At 33.3% G+C, this 19,390-nt stretch overlaps 2 protein-coding genes across 2 annotated transcripts; one reads left to right on the plus strand and one right to left on the minus strand.

Moving 5' to 3' along the window:
- Positions 1-1,725: 1,725 nt before the first annotated feature.
- On the minus strand, positions 1,726-12,816 carry LOC133188541 (pituitary tumor-transforming gene 1 protein-interacting protein-like). Its single transcript, XM_061324013.1, has 7 exons — positions 12,583-12,816; positions 10,478-10,527; positions 9,389-9,497; positions 9,163-9,274; positions 7,541-7,606; positions 6,107-6,153; positions 1,726-4,690 (listed from the first exon to the last, which is right to left on the minus strand). Exons 1-7 carry the CDS (start codon positions 12,749-12,751, stop codon positions 4,644-4,646), a joined length of 600 nt encoding a protein of 199 aa, XP_061179997.1. The 5' UTR covers positions 12,752-12,816; the 3' UTR covers positions 1,726-4,643.
- Positions 12,817-13,013: 197 nt separating this feature from the next.
- Positions 13,014-19,127, plus strand: LOC133188542 (26S proteasome non-ATPase regulatory subunit 3-like). Its single transcript, XM_061324014.1, has 2 exons — positions 13,014-13,120; positions 17,506-19,127. The coding sequence occupies exons 1-2, from the start codon at positions 13,019-13,021 to the stop codon at positions 19,024-19,026; spliced, it is 1,623 nt and encodes a 540-aa protein (XP_061179998.1). The 5' UTR covers positions 13,014-13,018; the 3' UTR covers positions 19,027-19,127.
- The last annotated feature ends 263 nt before the right edge of the window (positions 19,128-19,390 follow it).

Here is a 19,390-nt window from a genome sequence, read left to right on the forward strand (position 1 = left end):
CCTTGATAATGATCTAGTATTCCACCCGGGCTCTTTATAAAATACCCAACAATTAGAAAGAAGTTCTACGCTTGAATTCCTTCCTTCCTATTAAAATATTTTGATAGAAAACCGACAAAAATACGAAGTGGCATTAAAGTAGTGTCCGCTTACGACACATCACATTAAATCCTCGATGAAAATATTTTGGCAAAGGATTCACTGTCTGTGCAATAAATCAGCTCCACTTGTATAGTAAAAAGATATAAAACAACAATAAATAATTTCATAAATCCATTACGACTTTGCCGAAGCACCTGTTTGTGTTATCTACTTTCTCTACAGGTATACACAATGCAATCGTCACATAGGGTTTAACTCTTACCACAGTGTGGACAACGGCTAAACATTTTTGTTCGCAGTGTCATGCTTGTATATTTTTGTGTATCTGCAATAAAATTTCTGTTTATGATAAAAGGAGACGACGCGAGCGTAATCCGTTCGGACACGGACTGTCGACGACCCCTTGCCCCGAGTGAGCGACAACACTTGTTGCTAACAATGAAAGAGGGCCTTTAGACACCTTTGTCATGCTCCAACATCTGCCTCTATAAGTACAATTTTCTGCCATATCCTTATAATCACTAAGACACAGAGAAAAAGTGCACTTAAGACGATATACGATAACAATGCCCAGCTCTAGGTTTGTGGTAACAGCTTGACCGTTTGAATAATTAATGAACTCAACAACCATTTGAATTGCACTGGCTGGAAAAAAGAAACATGTCCATCTGACCTACCCCCCCCCCCCCCCCCAAAAAAAAAATCGGTAAAGAAAACTCATTAATTGAGACACGCACAGATCCCACATTCCAAAGTACAATTACATGTATTTTAGAGGAACAGCTCTTTGAAGTCTTCCAGGGACACGCACACAGAACGCAGTCTCCAAGATATGAACATAACCCAGCATCAGTTAGAAACATGCATACAAATATGAGCCTAGTAGTTTGCTTGTTTGTTTGTTGTTTAACGTCCCTCTCGAGAATTTTTCACTCAGTGATATGGAGACGCCCTCACTTGCCGATGGAGGGCTGCAAATTTATAACCTATACTCGGCACTCCTGGCCACTGAGCTTAATTGAATGATCTTTTCCTTGCCAACACCTACTGCGACACAAGACCTCGGTTTATAGGGCCTCATCCGAAGGACCGGTCTCCACGTCCCGCAGTGGATTCAAACCCGCGACGCAAGGATCAGCTTCTTACCCCGCGACTCTAGAGCAGATGCTCTAACCACTGCGCCATGCGGGCGACGAGCCTTGTAGTGAAATACTTATCCATGTGTACAAAAGGGAACCCTTCTTGAATAACCCAGTTTGTAGAAACACAAGTCTGTTTCAGAACCGACAGGATAGGCTATAAATACCTCTTCTTATTCTAACATCATCAGCAAACTTTTTGTTTCTAAAGCCCTTAGAAATCTAGTATTAGTACCATTTCAACCATTTTCTAGTCATGACACTGTGTCCCATTGTTCAACGCCTACCATTCTTATATAAAAATTTCTTTTTCGTAACTTTCAAAATGGATTGTTTCTGCTTATGGTCAGTGCAACAGATATTTTCACCTAGAGAACATTCATAGATTCCGAATCGCACTGACAGTATTAATTACACTTCAAAGGAAACAAACCAACCATTCTGATTCTAAAGAAAGCGAACAAAGCGGAAAAAAGACCAGCGATGCAGAATACATGTATGTCTGATTGTAGTTTTATCATATCATTTCATATCACACACAAAAGAATTTAAAAAAAAAATTAGCACTTGATTGAAGTCATTATAGAAGCTACAAAGTCAACACAGACACCGAAGTGCCTAACATTAAGGCAAAAGAAAAAAAAATTACTCTTTAGTTTCTCAGGCACCGCCACATCAGGTCAAACACTGCCGCATTGATAAATGAAAAGGGGAATAACTCAATTTTCTATTTTTCCAAGTTCAAAATTTTTTTATACATGCTAGAATGAACGTTGTATACATGTATCTATCTTATTTTATAAATTAGGCCTTTAGTACTTTTTATAAAAAAAAAAATTAGATAAATCTGAGTACATAAATGTATTATATTTAAGAGTACAATAAAGTAAGAATCAGTTGATATCATCATTTTGTTGTCCGATCAGGAAAAAGAAATGAAAATAAAACCTGTCTACCACATTTAATTTGAATTTTCTTGATCTGAGAAACAAAAGATTATTTTTTCCCCCCTAAATATTACATATAAATCTTACATACATTCTTTGAGAGAAAAAAAAATGGAAAAAAAATAGTCTCATTTATTAATTTAAAATTACCTGATTATTGAGTTCAATAAATCATAAAATTTCACTTAATTATTAAAATCTAATTTCTTCTTTTGAAATACACTATATCCTCTGGCATGAGTTTCATTTCATTTTTAATTTACATTAAAAAAAAACAACAATGTTCAAAATACTAGCAGTTATACTTATTAATATTGAGGACCTATGCAGAAGTTTGTATTCAAACACTTTTAAAGTTTACATGTTTTTAAAGAAATGTCAGTCACACATTCAGCTCTTTCTCTTATTCTCACACACAGACTATTTACAATGTGTTTTATGGTCAGTTCAAATTTACAATAAGTGAGAAAAATGATTACCCACAAGTATGTCCTTATAACTCAAGAATTAAAACATATGTCTGTGGGAAAAAATCATTTGTAAGTTTTCAAAGGAAAACTCAAGAATTAAAACATGATATGTCTCTGTGGGAAAAATCATTTGTAAGTTTTCAAAGGAAAAGAATTTCAATTCCTGAAGAATGCAATTGTTACAGATTTTATTTTTTTTAAAAATCAAATTTAAAAATGCAATCTATTCAAAATATTTTTTTCTGCACACAGTAGAAAATATTATTATAAGTACTATGTTTGAAATGAAATAAGCAAAGACTTGAAATGAAATTTACAACTTTTTCTTACAGGTAAATCAACTTTCCAGGAAGTTACATTAAGCACTAACAGAAATAAACCATCTTGTCAACCAAATATACAGTTGTACATAGATGACCAATAAAAACGTAGAAAAATATAGGTCTTCAATTACTGGAAAAAATATACTTAATGTATGACAAAAATCAAGAAATGCAAAGACATTAACAAGCGGTAGTACCATTTTACATGTACCTCAAGATTTTTCAGGACAACATAATGAGAACAGGATCACATTGCATCATAATATTTGTAAAATATCTGAATTTTAGTTTACTGTTTCCATTATCTGACAGTACACCACAGCAATGCCATGAAATCACTAACATTTGTGGGAATTTTTGTTGTTTTAGTGGTATGAAGAGGCCGACAAATCATGCCCTCCAAGAAATGTTAAAATCTACACAATATTACACTTCTACAGCCATGAAATCAAATCTCCTCTAACCATTTTTCCCTAAAAACCATAAAAATTTGCCCCCACAAAATTAAGTGTTTTTAAAGTATTCTACCATACAAATATTTTTTTCCAAAAAAATTTTAAATTAAAAAAATTTTTAACTTTAAAGGTGGCCAACTTCAAATATTCTGTTACAATGTAACATAACACAGAACCTAGAAATTTCTTCAAAATGGTTACAATCTCGGGATTTAATAAGAATTTATACTTGCAACAATGTAAAATAAGCAATATGAAGACATATCAAAAGTTGTACTTAACTATGACAAATGGTGTTGAGCTTGACGGGATGTGCAAGTAAACTTTGCCTAAAGCTGGAATATTTAAAACAACTTCAATTCAATATCTGATGACTGTTGTTGTTCAAATTCTTTAAAAATTAAACAAATTCTCACAAACCATCTCAGTTTTAATTTTTAAAGGCATTTCTCTTTTCTTGAGATCAATGAAAAATAAACCACATCATTCATAATTTACATGTATATACATAAACTATATATACAGTTTTGTACATGTTCATATTTGTCCACCTGCAAATTGAATTCTAATTTTACAAACAAAAAAAATTTTAACACTTAAAAAAAAAAAAAAAGCAAAAAACATACAGACATATAAATGGAAGGTACCACCTGGGTGGCACCTCATGTATTTCACTATCACTAGATAAGGGTTCTGATCTAAAAATTTCAAAGACTAAAACAAAAAAAAAAATTTACCATTTACTAAACAATAATTACATGTATTGAAAACATTCCAAAATTTACATTAAATTTCAGAACAAAAGTACATGTACAACCATTATACATATTTAAAAATATGATTTTTTTTTGGTTTCTATTAACAAATAAGACACATAATTCAACATGTGTATTTAAATATGCTGCTATTACTTTTTTTTTCCTTCAAAAAATATAATCTAGTACATTATCAATATTAGGTCTCAATAGTTAGAATCTATCAAAAATCTTGTGCTATGACCCAAATCAGCCTACATTTGAAGCACCAATACCCCATGTACGGTTGACAAGACATGAATAAATGAAGAAACATTACATGACAATATAATTGTGACATATGAAAGACGATAAGAATGTGAATCAATGTTTACATCATCGGGAGGAAATGTGCTATTTATATCCTGTAGGTTCTTCCTGTGGTATCCTCACTCCCAGACTGGGCAGGTACTTTAGGCCTCATTGTCAAATCGTTGATAATTGTCATCTTTCATCAGTCCTGCAAGTAAAATGATGAAATTTTTGTGAGTTGAATCTCTCTGCTTACTCATAAACACCATAACCTGCCTACCAAATGCATGTAGCTTCATCATTTAAGAATATACATGTACTTGAATAAAATGCATTTTGAAGGATATGTTTTTAAGAAACAAATAAATTTCAATTTTAATTCCCTTTTTTTTTTTTCTTCAACTAATGAAAAATCGGAAGGGACAATGGTATGAAAATTTTTTCATACACTAAGAATCATTCATGAAAAATCAAACTGGAAAAAATTGACAAACATGCTATCTTACTGAAATATGAATTAAAATTCAAATATTAATAAAATTAAATGTAAATAAGAATATATTTGGTAATTCCTGTACTCCTAACATCAATGGCCTCTACATGAAATATATATCAAGTTGCCCAAAGAAAAAAAGGGTGTTTGAAAACTGAAAACCCATCATTTAGGATGCATAAAACAGTGGCTTATTCTGTGGATTGTGCATGCATTTTTCTTTGTAACCATTGCCAGTTGAATTGTTGACAAAATACCTGTACATTGTTTAACATTAAAGGTCTATATTTGGAATGCATGGATTGTGTCAAATTGATATGAGAAAGTTTTGAAAATAAAGTAAAAGTACACAACTGAAGTTAAATCATAGTTCCACTATTATCAGAAATATTTTGTACAGTGGGATTAAATCAAACACACCATTTATATTGTGGAATTGAAAGAGAAAAAAAAATCTATGTTGACTGTGACAATAGACTGTTTCACGATTACTACGGTACTGCTCTTTTGCAGGGCAAAATGATATATTTTGGTGAAATATGATGTAAAAGTAATTGTTTAATATATGTCATTTAATAATCTGTCATCAAAAACTTTGCCAAATGTTGTTATTTTGCCCTGCAAAAGAGTAGTACCGTAGTTATCGTGAAAGGGCTAATTCAATTATTCAAGACTCGAAGTAAAAAATAAAAAAAAAACAATGTTACATAACATTGCTAATACTTGTAATGCAATATTTTGTTTTACCTTTGAATGATATTCCTGAAGGTGCATGAAAGTGTTCATAAAGTTTAATACATGAATAAAGTACAATTTGTTCTATTTTTAAGCTCTAGATGCATTTATTACTCTCTTTCTGAGTAAACTGATGTATATATATCATTGAATTTTATTCATTGTTACAAACACACTGTTACTTATAATCTATATTTTCAATTCCCCATCTCTGATAACTGATATGTATGTTTAGCGAAGTAAAATCAACCTTGAGATTTGTAATAAAGTCAACCTTGAAGTAACACAGTAGCAATTTACTGTCCAAGATGCATGATTTAAAACCTAAAATCAACCACTGGAAAGAAAATTCCATTCATCTTTGAAGAACTTAAAGCTAAAATTACAAACACCCACCATATTTGCGCCTGATCTCATCTGTCCTTGACTTCCTTTCTGCTCTCCTGTAAAATAAAATTAACAATGGTCAGTCACAGGTTTTGTTCCTCCTTAATCCCCACAGACAGAGCTTCATCAATGGCAATGTTCAATAGAATGTTCTATTTTTAGAACAATATTGATCTATGAACCCAGTTTAACAATTAAATTCATTCCATGATGCGTTGATAATGCAGCAAAATAAACGGGGCAGATAATTCTACCATATATACCATGAACGCCTCAGATACTAGTACATGTATGTATATGGCAGATTAAGATATACTTGGAGATACAGGGAAAACAAAGGTTGAGAAAATGTGCTGCTATTTTCCATTTTAGGGATTATTTTTTGGTGGAAGGCACATACATTACGTAGAAGCTCAAAAAATTGTAGTTACAATTAATATATTGGTTACTTTAAGTGCAGCTTCAAAGTATATTCTCCAAAATTGTGCCACAGCAGATCCAATCCGTTTTATTACACTGCAACTATATTGTACAGTCAGGGGTGACACTGAAATCCGTCATTTCTGAAAAATGATGGATAATCGTCATACCTAGTAACTTTTTTGACGTATTTTCGTCATTTTTGTCAATATGACTTACTATCGTCATATTTTCTTTTTCTTCTATCCTGGTAACATAAAAGCGAGATTTGAATTCACCGCTGAAAGAAGAGTTTTTATGCAAGTTTCATTTCATCCGGGTCACTAATTACTGCCGACTACGTGCGTTAGAACATCAACATGGAAGGTGAACGTTATTATTTAGCGGTAAAATGTTGAATTTGGTAGAACTAATTCGCCATTTTTACATGGCTTTAAGCCCTATAAAAACATATAGTATATCGTCTGGAAGAATATGTACTTGTAGAGAAAAGTCTTGACAAATAGTTAAAGCCATAAAAAAGTAGTGCGCCCCGTAAAACAAGCGAGATATTTCAGTGCGCCCAGACCCTCCATTTTGAAAAAAGACGGAATATTGTCATTTTCATCTTCTTTCCTATTTAATGCAAATAAATTGACAAGTAACTCTTCCACTCTTATTTTTGCTTGGGAAATTTGTACTGTCAACATTACCAGTATTGTAGTCAACTGTATTAGAGAAATGAAGTTTGTTTACGATGTTTTTTGTCCTTTTTTCGGTTGGTGGATCTAACATTTTTCAAAGAGAGGTAACTCGGTATTCTAGAAACACTCTAAATTTTTATGACTGTTTTTCATCATTTTCTTAAAAATGACAAGTTTAAGTCATAATAAAAATTTTATTTTATGACTAAAAATCGTCATTTTAAAAATGACGGATTTCAGTCTCACCCCTGACTGTTGTACCTACTCTAACTGTGGTCTGAGTCTGACCCAAAGCACAGTTAGATTATTTTGACTAAGGTAATGTTGATACATGTATTACCTTTCATTTGCCTTTTCCTGTCTTTCCTTCTTCTTTCTCTCCCATTTCTCATCTTCCTTGGCATATCTACAATGGTGAAATTACAGACATAATTATCGTGCATACACTTAATTCAAGAACTATGATTAGGCCAGATATATTTAAATCTGAAAATGGGAAGATGAGCTGTTTAATATTTTCAACAAGTTCTGTCAATTGACTAGTTGCTGAGACAACCAACATGTTCATTTCTGTTTCTTCAAATACTGAAAATCACTTTTTAGTTACAAGAACTTCATTTTCACGAAATTACGAGAGACTGTCTGCTCACAAATTTTCATTCTTGTGTATATTGTGTGTATTGTCTCACTTACAAAAACCAAACAACAATCTCAAGAAAATAGGTGTCCCGAAAATTTTGTGATCTAAGGTACAAGTTTGCTGCCCAGTGATCAAAATCAGAAATGCGCTAAGACAAACTGAAGAACAAGTCTAGCAGAAATGAAAACTGTCCAAAATATAGCAAATATATTTGATGCTTGGGCAATCTATAGATGAATAACCATATTGGAAGCTCTGACAAATTGTTCTGGGTTAATAGTTTAATTTCACATGCTAGTTCCTACGACCACTGATGGGCACTCTTCCTAATGATACTACTAAGAGAATAAAAGAAATTAAGGAGGGATTCTTGTCTGGTTTCTGAACTAGATGAAATATTCAAAGTACATTTTCTTATTTGTTTTATATATTTAGATGTAAGAGATTTAAAAGATCATATTTTTCTTTCCTCATCACAATTGCACAACTTTAAATAGAAATGGTAAACTGAGTTTAAAATCTATCAGGCACTATATTTTTGGCGGAATGGCGGCATATGAAAATATCTTCTTTTCTGCCTCTCAAAATTATTATAGAACAATGAATTTAGTTATAATTTTTACACAATCAAAGACTTGAAGAAATTTTTAAATGTAAGTTAAATTAATAATAATGGACTAAAGTTTTAAAATATATCAAATAAATATAATTTTCCAAACAAACTACAATTATGTTAGCTTTTAAAAGCTTCTAATCTAAAAACAGATTTGAGCCAAAATCTGTAAAAACTGTTTTTTCTCTCTTAGTAAATGATCAAAACTTTTTGTTTTTATATCATTTTGTATCTTTATGTGACAACTTTACCATATGTGAAAATAAGAAAAATTTAAATGTAGGATGCATATAAAAATAACTAAAATATCCTAAAATTTTAAGAAAAATAGAGAAAATTCGGATTAGCCAATATCCATTTTAGTAAAATTATTTATGTCAATTTGGTAATATCATCTTACAGACCCTATATGGTAATATCTCTTTATGCAAAAAGAAAAACATTTAATCTTTTGAAATAGAAGTAGGCATCGCATGATTAGCAACAGTAATTTTTTATTCTTAATGTCCAGGGAAAAGGTAATGACCTTGACCTGAACTTGCCTCTAATATAAAACGGTCAAATTTAATCTAACTGATACCATCACTTAATGATATTGTCTTCTTGATTCTGTGAAAATTTCATTGATTTTTAAGTACTAGAAATATGAGAAGAATCCCTCCTTAAGTAAACAAGCTAATTTAATTTTAACCAAATTCTACTCGCTTACTTGTTTTTGTTGTCCTTTTTGCAACAGCAGCAGCAACAAATGCACACTGTAATGGCCAGCACAATAACTCCTCCTATCACTCCCATAGCTATTATCAGGGCCTCAAAATTCACTGTAAAATATAAACAGAATTCAAATTCTCATATTTCTGTGCTTGTGAAGTGACTTACTTCAACTGATGCAGTTACTCCAGAGAGAGAGATAGAGAGAAAGGGCAGAGACTTACCCCAACAAACCCCCCAGCGGGCCTCTGAGAGGGAGCACAGTGAGGACTTAGGAAGAACATCTCCAGTGGGGTATGGTACACATTTGCTGTTGGTTTTACACCACAGACACTGAAAAAAATATTTCATTACAAAAATGTTTTTCTTTAGATACAAACAACTGGGAATTGTTTACAAACAGGGTTTTCTTTTCTAGGTCTTGATATCAAGGACCTGGGCCTTTTCAATTGGGAAAAAAAATAGGGACATTTGCATGAAATTGGGAAAAATGTTGCATACAAAAGTAGGGGAAAAAACCATACCAGTGCACAAAGCAGATACAACTCCTTTTCACTTTCAATTTGAAAAAAAAAAATTAAGTTTACTTAACAATTTTGAGGCAAAAATTGTAATCTGAGGGTCTGTGAAGGATATTTATGAACAAAAAGGCCACCCTGCTTTAATTTTTTTTTCTTCACTTTTTCGGAATTTTAAAGCAGAAATTGGTAAAAAATACCTGCTTTTTAGCATTGGGAATATAGACCCTAAAAAAACCTGCAAAGGTCTTCTTTTTTTAAAAAAGAACTTTCAAATTTGTTTCTACATACATATTTATTAAGATTTTCAAATTTTTTTGAAGATTTCATGAAACACTATAATAATGGTGCATACAGAGTATTTAGTAAATAGATGTTATCTCCCTGAACTGCACCATGAATAGGGTTGTCAAAATAGTGAAAATCTAGTAAATAGTTCAGCATTCAGCAGGTTTTTTTTAGGCATTAATTCTTATTTTACATCTGCCTATAAAGATGTATGTTGAATACAGTACATTTACATACCCTGGCAAATACTTAATGCATTTCTGTTGAAGTTTGTAGGCACTTTAAATAAATTACACCTTGGGAAGGCTGTATAAAACTGGTGTAGGGTATAAACAAGTGAATGTAATTACTGTATCACAACTGCTGTGTAAATGTTAATACATCTCAGCAAACCAAGTGTTTCTGACGATCTGATAAACTCCCTTCTTCACAAACTCTTTGCCTATTATACCATCAAAATTCAAGATGTTTTTGGAGAAGTTAAATTAGAACATAATGTATGCATACCTTTGCATCTTTCAAACAAGTATCACAGCTTGAATTTCGGCTTCTACACACTGAAATTGTAAAATATAACAAAATCATTATTGCAACATAAATAATGAATAAATTTACAATAGTTATGTCCAAAACATAAATTTCTTAAATACATATTACCGGTAAATGTTGTTGAAGAGACCATTACCATAATGTCATGATCAGACATTGTCTTGTTTATATATACAGTATGTCAGAGATAAATAAAAACAACCTCCCTTCCTTTTAATTGGTAGTAATTAACAAAGCTGAGAATCTATATTTTCCATAGACACTAGAAAGTAAATCCACTATAGCCTTTAGACAGGTAATCATGGTAATCTAGAGTTATATACAATGGGAGTTCAGGGAGTTCCATGCTGTACATGTACCAAATTCCAATCAGTCCCTGTGTCTGAGGCTAATAGTCATTCTTCATCGAGAAATGATAAGGAAAACAATTTTTAAAGAATATTTCATACTTAATTCATTATTTCTGAAGAATTAGACTATACGTCTTCAGAATTAGTGACTATTCTACCAGTCTCCTAAACTCCCTTGTATCCAGTATGAAAATCAGTTTGCAATTAACTGATTGAAATTCCGGCCAACATCGATGACAACCTAAACATTCTAAGGTAAACAAATATACAAAACATTTTTCTTAAGAAATCTTTAAAAAAAAAAAAAACAATCCTTCATAAACTGAAACCACATATTTTGTGCCCAAATGTCTTATGTTATTGTCATAAGTCACGGTTTTTTGTGTCCATTCTATTTCCACAAACAGTTTGAGGAAACTGAATGGCCACAAAATAAGCTGTGGCTTCCAATGATGGTCTCGTGTATAAAATCACAGGAGTTCAAAATGTTCATGGTTTTTGGTCAATCAAGTGATTTTTATTTACTTTGTTGATAAAATTTCAAACTCCTGTGTATAAATTGGACATAATACATAAACAACTGCAGAAGGAATGAAACAGGAAATGCATCTTTTATTTATGACATGTGTGATGCTTATTCTCTTTAGAGAAGTGGACAGGCTTTCGCCTACATCCACTTCTCTTCGCAAGCCTTCATGTTTTGATTCTGGAAAACGTGTAAATCTCGAACCGGTGACGGTCTACACTTCAACTGACATTTCGTCTAAAATACGTCTGAATGTACATAATAGACGTGTTATCTTAACAATTTTAACATAAATACACACAACTGTCACAAGAAAACTGACCTATAAGTACTGTTAATCCATTTTCACAAGTTCTCCATCCCAGATTTAAACTAATGTTTATCTACCACAGCTTATTAGAAAAAATTGAAAATTTTAAATCGGTTAATTTGGAAAAATTGGCGAAGACTTATTTTAATGTTCAAAAAAAGATTTGGACAATTCACTTTTGATTTAGCATATTATTCAAAATTAATATTATTACCTTTACTTATTTTTACTATTTTAATACAATTTAAATGTAAATTTGAGCTTAAAAAATACTTCATACTTCCTCACTGACAATACTAAAAATATTTTCTTTTATTTTTAAACGATATTAACTCTACCTTTCCCGAGAAATGAAAAAAAGATTCAAAACAAAGATCAAAAGAATTTGAACGAAACTTGAGGAAATACTGTCTCGTTAATTTAAACAGAGTAGACGATTTCTCTCGTTTCATTATTATTTTGTAAAAATAGTTTCCATTTTTATCCGAATTAGAGATTTTTGAATACTTCAAGAGTTACTTGCACATAATTTAAATCCGGGATGGAGAACTTGTGAAAATGGATTAACAATACTTAAAGGTCAGTTTTCTTGTGACAATTGTGTGTATTTATGTTAAAATTGATAAGATAACACGTCTATTACGTACATTCAGACGTATTTTAGACGAATTGTCAGTTGAAGTGTAGACTGTCACCGGTTCGAGATTTACACGTTTTCCAGAATCAAAACATGAAGGCTTGCGAAGAGAAGTGGATGTAGGCGAAAGCCTGTCCACTTCTCTAAAGAGAATAGTGTGATGCTATCTCTGATCAACAGTGCAAATCATATCAATTAACAATAAATCCGAAAATTTTCACTGAATTCACGTGATTTTACCTTCCTCCAGTGTCGGCGTTGTGACTGGGGCACCACTGGTGGTGGGGATTGGTCGGGGGGTGGCGGTTGGTTTTTCAGTGGTAGGGGCTACACTCGTATTGTTTGCTGCTGACACTATGCCGATGACTAATAATGTCAAAACTAACACCATATTTTCTCTTAACATCATGACTTTTTTCTCAGATGAACAATGAAATCAGAAATTTTTTCTTTCTCAGTCTCTGGCTTTTGACGTCTTCTCTAAAAATCAACAATATGAGTAAAGATCACAACTTCCGGCTGTGTGTTCCATTCGCAGGGCGAATAAGAAAATAGTTCTCAAAAAAAGAAATGTTGCCATCAAATAGAATGACTCTTTTTTTCCTTTTTCGAAGAAGCTTTATATTGATCGTTGCATTATCTGTATTTTAAGACAAAGCTGGTTAAATTTAGGCGTATGAATATTTCACATGGCAAATCCTTCTTTCACTTCCGGTTTAAACTTTCAATTGTGCTATTTCATACCGACGGCAAGTGGTTGATAGACCATTGCCTTTGGGTAGGTGAATTGAATGATTTTTTCTTTGTGTAATATCTGAAAAATATTTTAATTATTTAATGATTAAACGGTATACAAAATGTACTTTCCTCAATCCATTTATACAAATAATTTCACCTGCATTTGAAAAGGGGGGGGGGGGGCAAGCATGTGTGGAATTCGAGACAATGTTACCCTTATAAACAGATAAGCTGACCGTCGTTAACCTTCAATTAGCTAGATATATATATTTTGGATGTTTATTTATTTCTTGGTCATATATAGTCTGTCTTGTTTATATTGTGAGGTGACATGTGATGTTGGCTATTGTCATTTCAGTGAACAGGGTTTATAATAATGTGTCACAGGCATTTGTTTCTGTAATAAATTTTTAACCCATAGTATGATAATAATACAAGGTATCCAACTCCGTATTACATGGAGTACCCCCCTCCCTCAGAATAGCACTCATTTACAATTTCATAGGACATGCACTGGCAAACTGTTTATACTTATGTTTTCTACGATAATTTATCTACACAACCATATATGGCATGCATGTCTTTATTTTCTTTTATCCCCGTAAACAGCGTCAAAACTCTGCTCGCCGATTGGAAAAGTCAAAGTCAACCATGAAATGTTATGTGCTAATCCAGGGCAGTCTCGATTCTGATTGGCTAAAAATCTGTTTTTAAAATTACATCGAAAAAATATCGTAGTGCTTTAATGGAAAATGAGAGGTAAACAAATTTTATTTATTCACTGCAATATTTAAACACTGGAATTGAATTTTTTAACTCACTCATTTTTTAATTTTGCTCTCTGCCCTGGATTAGCACATACCATTTCATGGTTGAGTTCGACTTTTCCAACTTGTGCAAAACTTTTTCTAGAAAATTGGTCATTTGGACTGACAGGAAATAAAAGTAAAACAATATAAAAATTTAACAAAGACACTAGATCTATCTTTTGGGGGGACATCGCCCAAATGGGATGTTAGCCCATTTGGGATATAATATCCCAAATGGGATGTAAATTTACAGTGCAAAAATGAGGAATTTACTTTTGGCCAAACGGAGTGCAAATTCATATAAATATAAATTGAATCATAATGCAAAAACTTTTGCAAGCAAATTTCTAGCTCACCTGAGCTGGACCTGAATTCCAGGTTAGAGTTGGCTAAAATCAGGATCAAGTTTTACATAATGCATGGTTACAGGAAAAGAATTTTCTCCTCCATAACTGCAAGGCCGTGTTAGTTATATTGACACTGAAACATTCCCATGATGGGTGGATTCAAAGACCCAGAGTTAGGTAGGGGCCATAATATGGGGTCACAATTCTTCAAGGGGGCCGGAGTTTAAAATTCTTTTAAAAATCTGATGAAGAAGAGCAGAGCTAAAGTAACCTGGTGAGCGCTGTGGCCCACGAACCTCTTGTTTTATTATACTTCCCTTAAAATGTTTCCTTTATAAAGTTAAGATGGTAAAATAGCTGTTTTGTTTATAGTCTGAAAATGTTCACATATAGCAAAGCTATATACCCCAGGGTATAGTTTGTGCTATCCATCCCTCGGAAAATTTTCATTCAAATTTTGATGCCAGTTGTAATTTCCTTCAATTGTGCTATTCAAACCTCACAAATTATAATAGAAAGTATAATAAAATGCCTGTCCACTGGCTGTGAGTGGGATAGCTCTTTCATTGAACCCTTGACAGGAACTAGTGTATGTATTCCCTTTCAGGCAAGCCCTTGGGGAATGGTTTCATAAAAGAGCTATCCCCCTCACAGCTAGTTGATAATTGCATACTATAACCCAATTGCAAGTTTGATCCCCAAGAAACTTGCAGATCTTCAGAAGGATCATCTCCTAAAGGGGGATACAGAAAATCTTGTTAACCAAAAGTTATTGCTGATGCGGAGTTATGTTTTAAAGTAGCTAAATGAAAAATATTAATTTTTTGCAGTGTAAATTTATATCCCCTATGAAATATTATATCTCAAACAGGATATCGTATTGGATTTTGGCAGTTGGTCCCAGCCTGTTTAATACAATTAGCGATTTTTTTCTACCCATTGGGAAAGGGTTCGGTACTGGTTCTATTGGGGAAAAATAGCATCGAAGTAGAACCAAGGAGAATTTTCTGTCATTTAAACAAATGAAACGTATTTTGTGTTTATTTCAACCTCATTACCTATTACACCATGTTTTAAAGAATAAACAAGAAGTATTTATTGTTTTTCATATCGATGTCCCTTGTTTTCGCATTTTCATGCTTTCAATCTGTAAAAATGTATGACACTACACTGTCTTCACCACAGGTCCTGCCATATATTACGACTAATTTCTTCTTTCGATTTAAGCGGAAGTGAAACAATTAGTCAACTTGAAAATGTTTCATATAAAAAGAAATACGATTTTGTCGTAGTCTGTTGCTTGGCAGTTGAATTGGGAATTTTTAGTCTCAAAATTGGGAAAAATTATCCTGTTTTGGCATTGGGAATGGTACCGTTTATCGGTACCAGTTATAGAAGGAAAAAAACGCTGACAGTGTATCTTCAGTTCATACTTCATAACGTATGCATGGACTATCTTCCTCATTCTATTAAACATTCTGTTCAGATCTTCATCATTGTCTACCTCACTTCTGAAAATGACATGCAGCAGTTGCATGCTTAACAACAGCATTATCAGTTGTATGTACCCATGAACCTCTATCAGAATTTCATTTTCAGACCAACAGACTTCATGTACTTATTAAGGAATTTCTATGATCTGTTCTTGAAGAGTTGAAGAAAGTCCTGCAGTGAAGTCCTGCTTGTGGTTCCTTAGTACATAACTCATGCTAATGTTGTCAATACAAGTGCTGCAAGCAATCTTAGTCTCAGCTATTCTCATCCCTCTGTCCGATTCTCTTTAAATTTCCTCTTGTTACAGTGTTTCGGCTAACTTTGAAAACTACTGTCTGGGGTAGTGGTGAAACGGTTCACCGTGGTATCGATTCACCGCTGTATTTTTTCTCGGTTTGATACACGGTACAAAAATCTCTATTTTCGGTTCAGTTCATTTTTTGATCAGGATTGTTATTCGGTAAGGTTTGGTATATTAAGTAAAAACGTGCTACTCGGCATAATTTAATTTTAAAAACCTAAATTTTTGAGGACTGGTAGTGTGTAAAATAATCTTGAACAGTCAAATCATTCTAATTAATTTCTTCTAGTCAATTTGCACGTAGACTTATGACAGGATTTGGTGAAACAAAGCATAAAACAATTAACGTTGAATTTGTGTCTTTCTATCAAAATGTATCATATCGAAAATAACCGTACAGAGACAAAATTATACGATAGGTATCGTATCATGAAGCAGGAATATTGTTTCACCCCTAGTCTTGGGGTCATGTTGACCCTTTGAAATATTTTTGTGAGTCAGAGGGAATTTAGCGGGTCTAAATGAATTCTAGTTTTGCGTCATAATGAAAGTAAAAAAAAAATATGTACATTGTTTTACTGTTTTCATGTCTCTCAATGCCTGACTTCTGCGAATTGTTTGAACCTATTAATTTTTTTGTCTTCTACTTGTCTACTACCTTGTTGACTTTTATTATTACCATCTTAAGCATTTCTGATAAAGCCAAGCTGAAGTTATTGTTTTTATTTGGACTAATGGTTTTGTTAAGATTGAATAGATTGTTCGAAATATTTTAAAGCTTGAATGATATTTTAGGGAGTCATTTTTGACACAGAGATTTTTTTTTCAGGTGATATTTTAATATTATTATGCATAATTTATGCACATTTATACGTTATCGGAATCATTGTCATATATTTAATTTTTGTTTTTAGCTTGCTTTTGCACATGCAGGGTCACTCATTAGCCATGCTGTTTTCACTTTTGCAGCCTCAGCCTTCTTTCAGGGAATGAGAATAATGCAGTCAAATTTTTATGTGTCAAGTTAATGAAATGTGAAGAGATAACGAACAGTGATCATTCGCATTCTCGAAAGTCAATTTAAACTATACAAATTATGATCAGAGCTAACACAGACCTCTGAAGACAGGTGGAATCATTTGACATGGAGGATTAAGCAACCCCTGCTGTGTGATCCTTGTCATGATTGGGTAAATGGAAAAAATCAGTAGTCGATTCATTGTGAAAGTAATGGCCTAAATTTGTATGAAAGACGTAAGTCAACATTCAACCCAATGACAGATTGTGTTTGAGTACAAGGTCATTGCATCATTTCAGATGTTAAATCACATAGACTTTGAATTTGCTGCTGGGTCAATACTTAATAAAGTTGTTGATATCAAAGGATATCAAATATTTTTTAATGATAGCCTTATTTCGTTTGTTCCTTAGGTCATTCTGTAAACACATTGCACTGTATCTTAATATTTTGCAGGATTTTAACAAAATGGTGAAGAATATGGATGTTGAGATGAAGGACACTTCAAGTCCTAAGAAGAGTACAGAGAAATCTGAAGCCTCTAATGGAGTAACTGAAGAGCCAAAAAAGGACCCTGACCTCTTGACCTTAGAGGACATCAGAGAGCATGTACGCCACATAGAAAAGGCTGTGGCTACAAAGGAACCACGGTATATATCTCGTGTCATCCGTGGTTTGGTATCTGTCAGACGTCGTTTGAATCCTGTTGTTCTTCGGAAACTTTTGCAAGGTTATTTAAATTCTCAGGTTGCTCTGAAAGAGGAATTATTAGAGTTTGTTGTAGATTTAGGACCAGAGCCAAATGGGATTGCTACTTTCAGGCCTAAGTCAGGAAAGGCAGTAACTTTACTGCCAGAGGTAGAAACCTATCTACATCTGCTAGTTGTGATTTACCTCATAGATCTTAAGAAATATCCGGAAGCAGTGAAGTGTGCAGAATCCTTAGTTCAGAAGGTTTCCGCTCAAAATCGTCGAACTCTTGACATGCTAGCTGCCAAGTGTTATTTCTACTATTCAAGAGCTTACGAGCTAACTCAACAGTTGGATAAGATTAGAACATTCTTACATGCTCGTCTGAGAACGTCCACACTTCGATCAGATTTTGAGGGTCAAGCTATGCTTCTAAATTTGCTCCTTAGGAATTACTTGAATTTCAACCTCTTTGAGCAAGCGGATAAGCTTGTTTCAAAATCAACTTTCCCTGAGAGTGCCTCAAATAATGAATGGGCACGCTTCCTCTATTACATGGGCCGAATTAAATCTGCTCAACTGGAGTACTCTGAGGCACAGAAATATTTACAACAGGCACTGAGGAAAGCCCCTCAACACAGTGCTGTAGGATTCAAACAAATTGTTCAGAAGCTTTGTATAACTGTGGAGCTGCTAATGGGAGATATCCCTGACCGGCATCTCTTCAGACATCTCTCTATGAGGAAGACACTGGCTCCCTACTTCCAGCTTACTCAGGCTGTGCGTACAGGAAATCTGGCCAAATTCAATGAAGTTCTGGCCAAATTTGGTGCAAAGTTTCAAGCAGAAGACACATATACACTGATAATAAGACTGAGGCACAATGTGATCAAAACAGGCATTCGTATGATTAACCTGTCGTATTCTCGCATTTCACTCACAGACATTGCACAGAAGCTGATGTTGGACAGCCCGGAGGATGCTGAGTACATTGTAGCTAAGGCTATCCGTGATGGTGTGATTGAGGCAAATATCGATCACGAGAAAGGTTATGTTCAGTCGAGAGAAACCAGTGACGTGTACACAACCCGAGAACCAATGGCTGCCTTCCACAGTCGTATCACCTTCTGTCTTGACATTCATAATCACTCTATCAAAGCCATGAGGTTTCCCCCTAAGTCCTACAACAAAGATTTGGAGTCGGCAGAAGAAAGACGAGAAAGAGAGCAACAGGAGCTAGAGAGTGCTAAAGAAATTGCAGATGAGGACTTTGATGGATTTCCATGAATTTGATTTGTGTAACTACACAATTTCTTTAATTGATAAAAATTTCAAATATTGTATTTTCAATATAACTGTGATTAAAATAAATAAAGACAAAATTTAAACATATATTTAAATTTTCAGAGCTTGTAACAATATCTGTGTTAGGCACATTATTATAACTGTAGAAAAACTTGGTTTTAATTCTACATCTTTAACAATCCTGTCAACCAAGGTGAGTTTATCTACCCTACCTGTACTGGATTTCAAAACTTCATGTAAATCTGTACACATACATCTGGTTCCAGCAGATGCTCTCCTAAGCCCATATTTTTACTCCTTGCCAAAAAATAACTAATATGTTTAAAATATTAACTAATATATTTAA

This window comes from Saccostrea echinata, unplaced genomic scaffold, assembly GCF_033153115.1.
Source record: "Saccostrea echinata isolate AGI-Se365-2 ecotype Australia unplaced genomic scaffold, CSIRO_AGI_Sech_v1 ptg000016l, whole genome shotgun sequence".
Lineage (NCBI taxonomy): Eukaryota > Metazoa > Mollusca > Bivalvia > Ostreida > Ostreidae > Saccostrea > Saccostrea echinata.